Raw genomic sequence first — 14,073 nt, 5'->3', positions numbered from 1 at the left:
CATCTGTGTTGGCTACAGTTTTGGAGAAATATGATCACTTTCTTCAGCTCTTGCTGTTAACCCTTCACAACTTAGAGCGAAGGGGTGGGCGCAACAAGTTGCAAGTTCTTTACTTTATGGGTTCTTTACCTTATGTTTACACCCAGATTTGGCCTTTGACGTGGTTCCCTACAACCTTTGATGATTACCCGTGAGCTGCTCATAATGTACCCAAACTTCAAGAAGGTTAAGTACGCAGTGCATCATGGACATTTATTCGACCCTGGTGTCCAACCTGGGGTAAGCTGTTATGTCAGAACCTTTTGTGGGGGTCTCAGGTGTGCTGTAGTATTCCTCCTCACACTGTGGCCCAGGGAGGTCCACTGTTAATCCCTATGGAGGTTTGGAAATCACTTAATTTGACTTACTGTGCTTTCCATACGCACGTGGCCACTGTGCGAGTCCTCTTTCTTGGCCTCCCCGGTAGCCCCTGAGGCCTTGCAGGTGACCGAAGTTGGAAGGAACTGATCCTTCATCAGAGCTTCTGAGTACAACTGAAATGCATCTATCTTCTAAGTGAGATGAGGTGGCTCTCAAACACTAGGCTGGGACAAGAGATCCCTAGATTCCTCCTGAGCACACTTGGTCACCGTTCACGCTTCATTGTCCGTGCCTGCCTTCCACCAGCTATCTGGTGCTACTAGAACTCCTCCGAACAGAGGCATCTGTGGGAATCCAGGGGCCCATCCAAAGCCCTCTGGGCACCTCCCCTGACCCCTGATGATCCACTACCTTCAATGGTGGCAAAGCAGGTCGGGTTTCACTGCAGGAGCTAGAGAACCCGCTCCGCCTACCTCTGCCAGGGGCCCCTGTAGCACTAGGCAAATCTAACACTACCCTGAACTCTGGTTCTTAATTGAAGGTCTTTTTGGGGGCTCCTGATAACAGACTGCCCTGTCACCTTTCTTTCTCCAGCTACTTTCACACACGCCCTCACGGTTGCCTGCTGGAAAAGGGATGCACTATAAACTATGGCTCACAGCAACATTAGGAGTGTTTTAGGTTGATCAGGAGTGAGCACTATACTATGTAAGAATAAAGTCAAAACCTTGTACCCAGTACATTGATCTCGCTTGTTGTTGAAAGCTTACCAGGTGCTGCGTTTGGTCAATTCAAGGCTGTTAAATTAACAAAAACAGTCGGGCTTGCTAGGTGGATCCTGGAGGAGCTGAATTGGCGTTTCATCTGTTTGTGATTGATAAAAAAATAAAAAACATAAAAATGCGTTGGATAAAAGCACTATATTAGTATGAAGTTATTATTAATTCAGAATTTAGCAAGTCACCCTGTATACTGTTTTAGATTTTATTTCATTCAGACTCAGTCATATAAAACATGGTCCTAAAAGTGTGAAGAATAAATCAGTGGAGCATTTTTATAGGGGATTAGAAAGGCTTGCACAAGTCAGTCCAATCTTCTGGTTTTTGTTAAGTAGTAGCAGGTCGGGCATTTGGAGTATTTGAAGAATTAGTTAAGGCTGTTTTTCCTTTCTGATGCATGTAGTCTTAAAGTCCACTTTTATTTTGGCAGAATTAGACTAGCTGTTTTCGACAGCATGCCTGCTACCAATTTCATGAGGAATATGCGGTGGCTAGATTTCATCAGAGATTTAGGGCTTTATATAGAGTTTGACAAACAGAGTACTCCATCACAATGTCATGGATATCCCTTCCACCATATTACAAGTGCAATAGGCAATATTGCCTTGTAATACAGCTGGTTGGACAGCCACCATGTTTGTGACGGGGTATCCCATCCCCCAAACTCTAAGACAAGCTTCTAGTCTCAATTTCCCAAGTTACTCAGTAGAATATTTTACAAATAACAAAATGGCCTGAAAAAGGGTCAGACTCTGTATCTTTTACTTGGTGAGAGTCATATCCAAGAACTGGTATCCTTGAATGTGCAATATTATTTAATCTTCCAGTTGAAGGCACTCCTGACTCTTTTGTGATTTCATGTTTCCATTGCTGCCTCTAAATAGGTCGGATGCCAACATTTTCCATAAATTGCCCGTGCAAAACTGTGATGCACACCCATCATAGAAGCATAACATTGTTTTTTGCACCTTAGAGATATCCGCATCCCCACACTGCCAGTCAAACAGGCCATCTGTGAGCTACAGTCTGGCAAAGCCACTGGGCCAAAGGCCTACCGGACGAAATGTATGGCTGCTATGGTGGCACAACATATGCTCAGTATGTTCCAGGAGGCAGGCGGTGGGCAGACTCCCAGAGGATCAACGGCTGGCCACAATAGTGGTTATCCCTAAGAAATGTAACCCCCTCCACCCCCCGAGGACTGCCACTCGTACATACGATCTCACTCCTAAATACAGAAGTTAAGGTACCGGAGAAGGCCATTGCGACCCAGCTTTGTGGAGTGATGACATCCATAATACACCCTGATCAGTCAGGATTCATGCCCCATAGAAGTACCAGATTGAATTTGAGTCCCTTATTCGGAGTCCTGCATATAACCGCAGATGGGAGGGGGCCATCGTACTGCTATCGCTGGATGCACTGATGGCGCTCTACAGAATTAAATGGCACTATCTGGTCCCTGTATTGGAGAGGTTCAGGTTCGGTCCAAGGTTCTGTGCCTGGGTTAGGCTCCTATATATGGATCCTCTGGCGCGATTATGGGTGAATGGGACAGTATCCCGCCCCTTCGCCCTCCATAAGGCCACGAGACCGGGTTGTCCACTGGCCCCAAGCTTTTTGCACTGGCGTTGGAGCCACCAGCTGCATGGGTCCAACATGACCTTTTGGTGGTGGGCATAATGAGGGAGGGTGGCTAGTAGGAAACAATCATTTATGCCGATTACATATTACTATATGCCACGTGCCCCTATTTCATTGTGGGATGGTTGCGCCACATTTTTCAACTGTATGGCAGTTACTCTGTTTCCTTTGTTCGGCTCTGCTCCATCCCTTCAGACGAGTGGGAACTCCCTTCTAGTAAAGTAAAAGTTTAAATACCTTGGTATACAAATCTCGAGGAATGAAAACGAGTTCCTAGCTACCGGGCTGCCCAACTGGTCACAATTAATGGCTTGGTGTTTACTGGACAGAAAGAAACGACCGACAGGGTAGACCGACACTCCGTGGGATGGCGGGGATACCCAGCTTTGTTATATCACAAACAGTTAGAATGGCATTTGCCGCCACACACATTAATGGTAGTTTGTGCTTTGAGAGAAGCCACAAAATTCCTTGGATGGGGAGAGAAGGTGACAGGGAGGACCCCACTGTGAGATAGTGCTCTCTTGAAGGAGGTGGGGAACCTGAAGGGATTCATTTTATTTCTTTGAAGACTTACAAGCGGAATACCAGATGTCTGCTTTCGAAAGGTTCCGCTATCTACAGCTGGGACATGCGCTGCGGTCTCACATCCTCAAGGGTGAGTAGCTGCCAGACTATGCACCTTTAGAAGATAGGGTTTTTCTGGATCCAATGCCAGAGAAGGCCACCTCCTTGATTTATTGAAAGATTATGAATAACACCCCTAATCCACGAAGGGTGGGAGACTGATGTGGGATTGCTTGAGGACGATTATTGGGCAGAGGCAATACAGAGCCCTAGGGAGGTTGCCAGAAGGGCACGTTTCCGCCTCACTTAACTCTGTGTTCTCCATAGATCCTTTCCCTCCAGAACCCTAATGGACCAACTGTGCCATTGTGCCACTGACCAATACAACGTGGGGTCATTATCCACATTCTATGGGCCTGCTTAAAGATTCAGCAATATTGGGGAAAGGTAACACAAATCATGTCGGAGGTAGTAGGCCAGACCATCCTTCTGGAGGCTCTATGGCACATACTCCGTGTGACTGGGGAGGCAGTATGGCCGAAATATCTTAAAACATAGCTGATGGTCACGGCCGCAGTAGCAAAAAGGAATATAGCTAGGGCCTAGGGGGAGGAGCAACCCTCGCTGGTGGTAGATTGGAAGAAGTCTGCAGGACGTGTTCGTGTACGACCACAAGGTCTCACATACTGAACTGTGAATTCGCATGGACGACGGTGTAATACACTGTTTTTCTTGAGAGAACATTTAATATTATTATATATATTCCTACAAATATCGTGATACCTGTTGACCTGGGGATATACATTTCCTTGGAGGATCAAGACATTTTGGAGACTTATGAAGGAACACTCCAATGATTTCTAAAATATTACTATACAGCTGCGATTTTGAGATATTGAAACTGTTTCTATAAAGTACTCCATACTAGTGCCAAACATATGATTTTTGCCCTGAGGAAGTTCCCTGTGGGGAACGAAACACGTTGGCTGGACAGCTTGTACTTGATGCTCTTTTAAAGAAAACAAATCTATTGGAATAAAGAAGTTATTTTTTTCTATTTACTGGTTTCGATGGGACTTCTTGAGTTGTGCACCCCCATGAATTAGAATATCTTTTGATCTGGAGCACAGAGACGCCAAACAACGGCTGGCGCAGGGGTAGTTTTGCACAACAAACTTGCAAATAGGAACTGGCACGAGGTGCGGCACAGGAGGTCCGCCGTTGTTGTTTCTGATAATCCATCAGATCATGCAGCCAACTTAGTTATTAAGCATTAGCAAAGCTCAGTGAGCGGAAGCCTACAGGTGAAGTAGCACTGGAACATAAATGGTAATTAGAGAATATGCTCTTGGCACACAAGGGAGATTTCAAAGGTCAACCACTGTGATAGTGCTAAGGGGATCCATTCACTGCAGCATGAAAGGGACATCTTTGCAAGCATCAAGACCATCTGAGGAAAGAGTCTGAACTTTTATCAAAGCCGAGACAATAGAGGACACCTGGGAACGTCTGGGTATTGGAAGTGACATCCACTGCCTTTTGATGCAATGGTTTTGGAAGGGGTGTAATAGGCTCTGTGACTGATTTAATTTTTTTGTTATATAATATATATATATCTTTTTTTCTTTTTGTTTCGTAGTTTTATATAACGCAAACTTGACCTGAAGGTATCCTGTATCAGAGCGCTTTACATGAGCACCAGTTGCTTTACACAAGGACACATTCATTTTTGTTAGGCACGGGGAGATTAAGTGATTTGCCCAGAATCACAGGGTGTTGAGCGTCATTGCCCAGACTTGAACACTGGTTCATCAGGTTTGAGATCGACCGCCCTAGCTATGAGGCTACATCCTCTCCCCGGATATCGAATATCTTGGGCTGTTAATAAAAGACACAAACGACAGGGATACAAAAACTAGCAAAAGCTAATGCAACGCTTACTTTCAAAAGATTAGCCATCAGTTTAGTAAAGTTAACAAGTTTACAAGTGAGTCCACATTCGCTACAAACAACAACATTTGGGATAGGAGTTTTGAACCTTGTCACCCTAAAATTACATGCCCAGGGGACAGTAGGCTTGAAGGTAAACACAGGTGAGATCTGTGATAACGGAAGTCTCTCTAGATATGAGGAGATGTAACATAGTGTGTGATGTCATGTTGCACTTCTATAGTTAGCACTCATGCAGCACCATTAAAGCGGATAGGAAGGGTCGTAAGAAAAAAACTAAACTAGCAGTAACACGTGATAAACTATAAATATCAACACGTGAATTTGTTTCAGCTGAGTCCCAGGGGTAAAAGGTAGTTGAATTCTTATTTCAGTACTTTTGAATTAGGTGCTTAAGTATTAGTTATGTCCGGATCCATACAGTTTGTGAGTTAACATCTGTGATTGTATATATTTTTCCTAAATAAATACTTTGTAATTTATTTAATTTAGTGTTACTTTCAAGTGTTAAAAATATGAATTATTTTTCTTTCTCTTAATATTTATTTTCATATCAACGTGATTCCAGAGTTTTATAAACTGTATAAGGAGCCACACTCCTAGCAAACTGGACTGGTTTATTTTTTAAATATGATGAGAATGGTGTTCCCGGAAAAAGCTATCCGTTTTTGTTGTAATTCACTTTGTGTAGGAGAGTGAAGATGCAGTAAAATCTCTTGCAAAAGAAAAGGACCTCCTAGAGCGAGAAAAGTGGGAGCTACGGCGGCAATCGAAAGAGGCGACCGACCATGCCAGTTGTCTCCGCTCTCAGCTGGACCTCAAAGACAACCGGATTAAGGAACTGGAAGCAGAGCTAGCCATGGTAAGAGTGACAAACATTCTACCTAATCCTCTTTTTTTTCATGTCATTTTGTTTTTTTAATGTTATGTTACTTGGTTTTTTACTTGATTTTTCATATAATGAGAATTTGCCAAATACTCGACCTTTCACCGCTTTTTGTTGCACAGTACAAAACTGTAGTAGACTATTTGCCTTAAAATAACCAGTAGGATGTACCAAGTTGTGAATAGGTTTCCAGCACCTCTGCATATCTGCCTGGTGTAAAGCCTCCAGATGTAGAAATTCAGTTCTAGCATCACACTGCAGGCTTATCCCATAGGCATGGTTGCTATAAGGGTGAGAATGACCTTAGCCTGACGCAAACGCTGAAGGCAGTAAACGCGATACTGCAGTAGTTAGTTCCTCAGGTTGAAGCCTCAAAAGAGCATCCCCGGTGGAATGCCTCTTTGTAATTTGGGGATGAACAGGACTGCCTGATTCTCAGGTAATTGTGACACTGATTAGGGTACCTTAACTAATAGAATAGCACATGCTTTCTAGTCGGGGTGTAGTTTGGTCAGTATGATTGGGGGGTGAGCTTCAGATCTTGTTAAACCACATTATATGAGAAGCAGGCATGAGGGGGGCTGAAGGGGCATCGGAAAGAGAGAGGAGGGTGGGTGGTTAGGGGTACTTAAACCGAAATATTTTTCAAACAAATCAACATTTTGTAAGGCCTTCAAAAATTTGGAGAGAGGGCATGTGTGCTTTTGTCAGTGTGGGCATGTAAAACTTCCAGGTGGAATCCGACAGACACTTCACATTACCTGACTGAAAAAACTTGTACCCGACAATTTACTACGGAATACATTTTTTTACATAACACCCCAAACACACCCTCCCGGCGCTAAGCCCCTGTTTCTAGGTTCCTGAGAGCTGCTATCAAGCAGACAGGTGATAACTATCCTGCGATTTGGGAGTAGACCATGAAGCAGTATTCTTAAAACAAAAGACAAATCCTTGGATAAGTTATACTTGAATATCTGGTAACTCGCCGGAGAGGCATTCAGTAGACTACAAGAGATTCACTCCGAAGCAAAGGTCTCGTTTGTTACCAGCATGATAACTTTAAGGGGGAGAGGTGCACCCTAGAAATGTCCTAACCTTAGTCCAAATAGGATATATGTTACACATATGAGCCAGAGAATTTGGCATCTTTCTCAGGAATCACCAGGGAAGAGGATCCTTGGGTTTGCCTCCTTTTATGTACAGCCTGAGCGCTACGTTACAGCTCTCTGAATCCAGATTCTAAACACACACATCTAAACCTCCTTGCTAGGATACATGGATAGAGCTTTTAGAGAGTTATTCTTATGCCTCCAAAACTACTCTTGTCACAAGAACCAAATGTGTTTTCACTGGAAGAATACTTCTGTAATGAGCTTCTCTGATAAAAGGTGGAAACACAATCCAATTGCGGGGAATAGAATGAAAGCATACCTTTCATATACCCATATGCATAGCAGAATATAATGCTTTGCCTACTTCTCACCAATACAGCACTTTCCTTTTTACCAGATTTGATTGGGTTGTATAGGGTGTATATTGCTCTTAAATTAAGACATAAGCATCATAATGACTACAAATGCCCATAAATGTGTAGCAAAATAGGAGGGATTTATTATGGCTGTGGTTTCTTTTGACATGTACACTGTTAAAAAAACTTAGATTCTAGGTGCAAGGGTTATCCTCCTCAGTGAACCATTGGTAGGAAGGTTCCAGATGCAGTAGGAAAACGGGAGGTGGCAGTCTGTGGTAAGATGTTGTCTCTGTATCAGAGTCGGGACAGGTGGAAGAGGGGATTGAGGAGTCCGAAGGTCTGTTTTCAGGACTCGATAATTGCACCAGTGCTGGTGGTCTATGCTTCCCTAAACCATCATAGCAGCACCAGGAAACGTCCATCATGCATAAGGCCAGAGTAATGGGTACACCAATAAGGTCATGTTTGCTCCTTTAGCAGCAGCATAAGAGGATGCATATCCTTGACATTTATTTCAGGTTGTTGAGTGTTCTTTTTTGCTCCGTGGTTCCATTGACTCTCCTCACATTCTCTCAATTTCCCATTGCATTATTGGCTTCGGTGTTTCCCAGAAAATCTCTGATCGAGTTTGCCTCAGGTATGTTTGTTGACTGTTTTGAAGATTCCTGGCTTACATTTGTATCTGTGAGTCATGTAGTTCATAGGTGGAAGGTATTTATCTCTGTTGAGTATTGTTGTTGTCGTTTTTATAGGTCTCCAGTTTTATTTATTTCCCAAGCACCACTTCTCTGTGAGTACGTTTAAGCATCCTCATGGGTTTGTCATACATAGTGAAAAAGACTAGCAAGTGGATTACGCATACAGCCTCTGAGCTTGACAAATGTGATCCTCCAGGGTAGGCAAGGGAATTGATTCCTACTGTATCTCAATTGATCTTTAGAATCTTTAGAATATCGAATTTATTCATCTGAATCCTTGGTTGTAAGGTGTTTTCTGGGATGTAGAGTTGGATACAATGTTTTATGTGATTTAAACCAGAATTGTATGTTGCGTGTCTTGTATTATATTCGAGCAGATAACGAGAGCCGGTGTAAGTGGTGAAGAGCTGGTGAAGTGTAGTTCCTTCACTGTATGCAGCTAACCATTCTGGCAGCAGCCTTTGAAGGAGGTTTTTATCTAGCCCGTAAAGGAAATGAATTGCAATCACCCCACATGGCTCTTGCACGCTCCCCATGAGGCACAGAGAAATAGATGTTAATAAAATAGATGTTAATCCCCCAAGCTGTGGGTGTAGATGTTCTTAATAGCTTATTCCTCTATTCCAGGGGAGGATGCCAGTATGACCCCCCCGAGAGTTTTTATTTTGACAATTACATAAATCTTCAAGTTCACAATTAAGAGATTGGCTGCCTGGATCAGTTTCTGGATATGTGTGTAAGAGAAGTGACTGATGATACACCCGTTAGGCTACCGATTGCTTTGAATATATTCTGTATCATTTCTGAGCTTCAATAACAATTCATTTATGTCAGCGCGAGAATGGAAATTCACAAATAACCAGTGAAGATTTAGAATGGTGGTATGGGCGTATTTGTCTGCTCTTGTTCTAAGAGTCTGAATTTGTTTGGACTACTGAGTCAGCGCCTAGATACTCTCCCGGGTGACAAGCAACATTCTACAAATTCACCTTACCGTACATTACATTTTTACATCTATTAGGTACTCTTTCTATATGTGCTGTCGGGCTGCCACATAGGAGGTAAAACCCTCGAATTAGTGGGGTGATGTGTTTCTTTTGGATTCTCCCAAGTAGCACTGGGCAGCATCCTGCTTATAGCTCTGTGCCCGCCCTGTATCCCATCCATCGGGATTTAGGTGGACCATGCATGTGGCTGAACTTCCATTTTCTTGGCGGTTCTGCCTAGTAACTAGTCCTCTCCCTTATGCCTTTGTACACTGTTGCATCTATTTAAAAGTGTATGAATGCAGGCTCACATAACCTTCTTGGAGTCTCCCTGGCCATAAGAGTAAACAACTGGAGGGTAGAATGAGGGACCCTTCATGTATAGATTTCAAGGTGTTTCTGCACGTTCTCTTGATCAGTTTCTGATCATGCTCATTCATCAGGACCGAGTTCAGAGGTCCCAGTGTGGCTTTCCTTGGCTATGTGCAGTGTGTAGCCTCTTATTACTATTGTATGATATGTGGGGCTTGCGCCTCCACATTAGTGCCAGTGTTATCAGAGACTTTTTAAAACATGGGAAAAGTGGGCTCTGGCCCAGGGCCCCAGCCTTTCAGTGCCCCTCCCCACAAAGACAGCTTTGTTCTGCTGAGTCTTGCCCTGGTGACCTTGAATAATTCTTAAACAGATTATTTTAAATACTATTTTTCTTTCATTTTATTTTTAAAGTGTGTGATGAGTGAGAGTCTGTTACAGACAATTCGCAGAGAAATGTTTGTTTCATTCAACATCCAAAAAAAAGTTTCTTTTAGATCAAAACAAGACCTCATATGTGAGAAATGGGAGGGTGTAACAGAAGTAATTTGCAGTAATTTTAGTGAGCTGCTGCTGTGTTACAATATTGAAAACACTTCTCTATCCCTCAATATTAGATGTGAACACATTTAGAATTTGGACGTGTGTGCCGGTGCACAGTTAGTGACCAGGCTAAGCAGGGCATGAAAGAGTCAAAACTGGATCATAAATTCAAAGCTGTTCCGAAAAGGGCCCCAAAATACATTGGGCCCAGGGGCCCCAAAATCCTTAAGATGTTTCTAGGTGTTATGGCATTTTATGCTTATCCGGTGAGGCATAGAGAACCTGGCACAGATGCCATGAAGTGCATCGGAAGGCGGGGCTCTCAGTTCCATAGAGATCAACATACTTTTAGTGCTTAGAGCATTGCATGCCTCTGCCTCATAATTTTATGTTTGCTGCATAGAATAAATGCCTACTATTGCTCCTTAGTGTAGAATAAGTGCGGTATTGTTGATAAATCTAGACCCGGGTACATTTTTTTCGAGGCTGTCCCCCTAAATTCACCCACAATGTGATTTTCCCCCCTAGAATATTTCTCAAGGTCAGAGGTAAGTTTAAGATGCTGCTTTTGTGCTTAGTCATCCAGACTGATTCTCTTTGGGTTGATATCCCCATGTACCTACGTTTACATAGACGACCACCCCCCACTGTCCCGAGGGTGCTCTTAGTCCTAGCTCTGCTGTCTTCGATGGCCTTGGTGGTTTGCATAGCATCCGCAAGACGGGTAGGTAGTGAAGTTTGACTCTGAGTGGTTTTTAAAAGGTGGTTTGAGCTCTTCCTTCTTTCTCTCTTGGGCAGTTATGCACCAATGTATCCCTTAGATTGAAACTGCTTCTGAACTCAGAGATTGGTGCGTAGCTGTGGTTGCTGCAGTTCGGGCTAGCTCTGTTATAGGGCCTGGACCCATATAAAGCAGCCTCGCGTCTGGCGACCACTTGCTATCAATAAATCCCCTCGTGAGTGTGCATAGGTTAACTCTCCTCATGTACAGGTTTATAATAAGTACGATCACGCCTGTCACGTTTACTCTTATTTACTCAATTACAATACTATTTTATATCCACACTCCTGAACAAGCAGTACTGAGAACACATTATTCATTTAACAAAGCAAATCAGACATGGTCAACAGATCAATGCCCTCCTACATTATTTAGAGCCTACCAGTGCTGCACCAGTCTATTTCATTTTGATGTCAATAGGGATGAAATCACAACTTTTCATTTGTTCAATAACATGACATCGCCCATCATTTTTTGGTCGAGCCTGGGCAGCGCATGCGCTGCTCTGTGAGGCATGCTCTATTGAGGTAGGTACTTGAAGCTCCGTCTACTCTCCACCCACGGTTTTCATTTGCTTGTGTCATTGTCCACTGTTATCTGTGGCTGTTCATTGGTCAGAAGGCTTAGTAGTCCCTCCTTAGTACTGCCTTGTCTCATTTTGTAACCTTTTTGTTTTTTTTTGCAGAGTTTTGTATAGCGCAAACTTGACCCGAATCCAATCAGGTATCAGAGCGCTTTACATAGCACCAGTTATGTTACACAAGGACACCTTCATTTTTGTTAGGCACGGGGAGATTAAGTGATTTGCCCAGAATCACAGGATGTTTTGGCGACATTACCGAGACTCGGACCCAGATCCCCAGGTCAGAGCTCGAGCGCCCTAGCTGTTAGGCCAACTCCTTCCATGGCGACACCCCCGGTTACGTGTGTTGTTGCTTGATAGGCTTTAATTGCAGCCTCCGAGCACTATTTTCTCAAATAGCTTTGTCCTGCCTGCTGTAGCAAGCAGGACACGCTCTCGCCTAGTGCAGTAAGATATTTTTTATAGCACGCATTTGCAATGCAATAGGTCTCGCATTTGCGAGAGTTTAAGCTATTGGCATTGTAAATGACAATTACTTTAATTCATCAGTTAAAAACAACTCATACATAAACGGCATTGTCATTTACAACGCTAATAGCTCAAACTCTCATAAATGTGAGGCCTATTGTATTGCAAATGCTTGTTACTTTATATATCAAGGGTCGGGTACACCTTATTGACTACTATTTGTTAAATTCTGAGTACATGTCATTTTCCCATTTGGTGTGGCTCTAAATAATGTATACCATACTTTATGCTAGGGTTCACTCTTTTCTTTTTAATTTGTTTTGTTAAATATTTTTGTTTCATGGTTTAGATGCACACACATAATAGGTGATGGGATGTTTAGGCCGTCGAAAGCAGAGAGCGATACTCAATGGAACTGCTGATGTAGATCCAAAGTGACATCCCATGTCATTTATTTTGTTAAGCTAGTGACAGGTACTATGATTGTCTGCAGAATTGTGATTGTATTAAGCTTCTGGTGCTGCCACCCTTAAATTATGTAGATGCTTTAATTTTGATGTGTATTGCATGTGTGGGGGACCGGTTGTGGTCAGATATCTCAGAAAGTGTCAAGTCTTTGGTATGTCAGTTGTTTCAAGAAATTCTGCCATATGTGGTGAAATTGTTTTTTCTTCTGATTCACACTGAGCCAGAGCAGATCATCTACAGTCTGTGTGATTCTCTGTACTTCCAATATATTGTAACAGGCAGCATCACGCCCTTCCTTACGTGTACAGAAGACACATGGTCGCCATCAGCAGGCTTGTTTCACAATCCAGTGACTGAGCCAGTAGTTGTGTCAGCTAGTGCAGGTATGGTGCCGCCTGGTCGGTATGAGTGCCTGAGGCACAGGATAAACTATAGGGGCCATCCTTCGCATAGCCCGCTGATTCCTTCTGCAATTGTCTCTCCTGTCCTGCTGATCTCACAGTGGTTCTGCAGGATGCCCATTATCCTGCATTTTGCTTACCTAGGCAATTTGACCACTCTTGACAGTAACGGTGGCTCTTTCAGGGCCTATATGAGCTGTAAAAGAGGTACCTATCAGTGACTAGGATAGTGGAGCTGGAACACTGGAGGGGCCCTGCAAATGCAGCTTCAGGTGCACTTCAGCTATTGAGATGCAAATCCACCCCCCTGCTGAGAAACAGCATTGAATGCAAGCCTTGCTGAGGACCTGTCCTGGGAGTATGGCCTTAGTGTTTCTTTCTTACACTCAGCCTGTTCCAAAGAGCTGACACATTGTCAGATCAGTGGACCGAGGCACTGGAGAGTATGATCTGACCAGGATCAAACCATTTACCAACATATTGCATTTTGGTGAATACATCACAAGACTGGGCAATTCTCCATTCTCTCAAGTCATATAAGTTCCATTTTTTTTTAAACCCCATGCATACTATCAGCATTTACATGTATTCTGAATACTCCCCAAGCTTACTAAACTGGGAGCAGAGGAAGCGGTTGAAAAAATTATTGCAGAGAAGCACTCTATTTAGCCCAATGGGAGGCCAGGATTAAAAACTGTGCATCCTGGTTGTAGATTTCCTGCTAGTTCAAAAGACCAAAATCGGGATGACAGTGATTCTGATGGTAAGGTCAAGTGACTGCCCTTTGGAGCACAGTGCCTTTTTCCAACATATTTAAGTGAAGTGATAAAGCTGAGATTAGTTGTCATGTATCCTCATGGCTGAAACATACACTCCCCACTAAGTGGTTACTCAGAAATATGTGTGGCAAATGCTGATATTTACTATTGGTGTTTCAAAGCTTAACACTATTCCGTTCCATTTGGATACCAGAGCTATTTATATACTAAACTTGTCCCTTAAAAGTTGCAGTAGTGAGCAATCAAAACTTATACCCCAGGTGGTGATAAAGCGATTATGAATTGTAATCATACTTAAAAAGCTCAGTCTCCGTCCATATCATATCTTTTAAAATGGCCTAATTTAGAAGGAAACCCCTCAGATTTCTCTGCAACTCATAGGTGCCGCCAACAC

The 14,073-nt window shown here is 43.2% G+C and overlaps 1 protein-coding gene across 10 annotated transcripts in view; it reads left to right on the top strand.

Annotated features, from left to right (window-relative positions):
- Positions 1-14,073, top strand: part of KAZN (kazrin, periplakin interacting protein) — a 998,377-nt gene that overhangs the window by 802,870 nt on the left and 181,434 nt on the right. For all 10 annotated transcript variants that reach the window (XM_085608668.1, XM_085608670.1, XM_085608669.1 and 7 more), the window contains one exon: positions 5,992-6,162. In XM_085608668.1, coding sequence (XP_085464794.1) covers positions 5,992-6,162 — 171 coding nt within the window. The remainder of the gene's footprint in view (positions 1-5,991; positions 6,163-14,073) is intronic.

Source organism: Triturus cristatus, chromosome 1_2, assembly GCF_964204655.1.
Source record: "Triturus cristatus chromosome 1_2, aTriCri1.1, whole genome shotgun sequence".
Taxonomy (NCBI): Eukaryota; Metazoa; Chordata; class Amphibia; order Caudata; family Salamandridae; genus Triturus; species Triturus cristatus.
The sequence above is the reverse complement of the archived record's forward strand: the minus strand, read 5'-3'. Positions and strand labels throughout refer to the sequence as shown.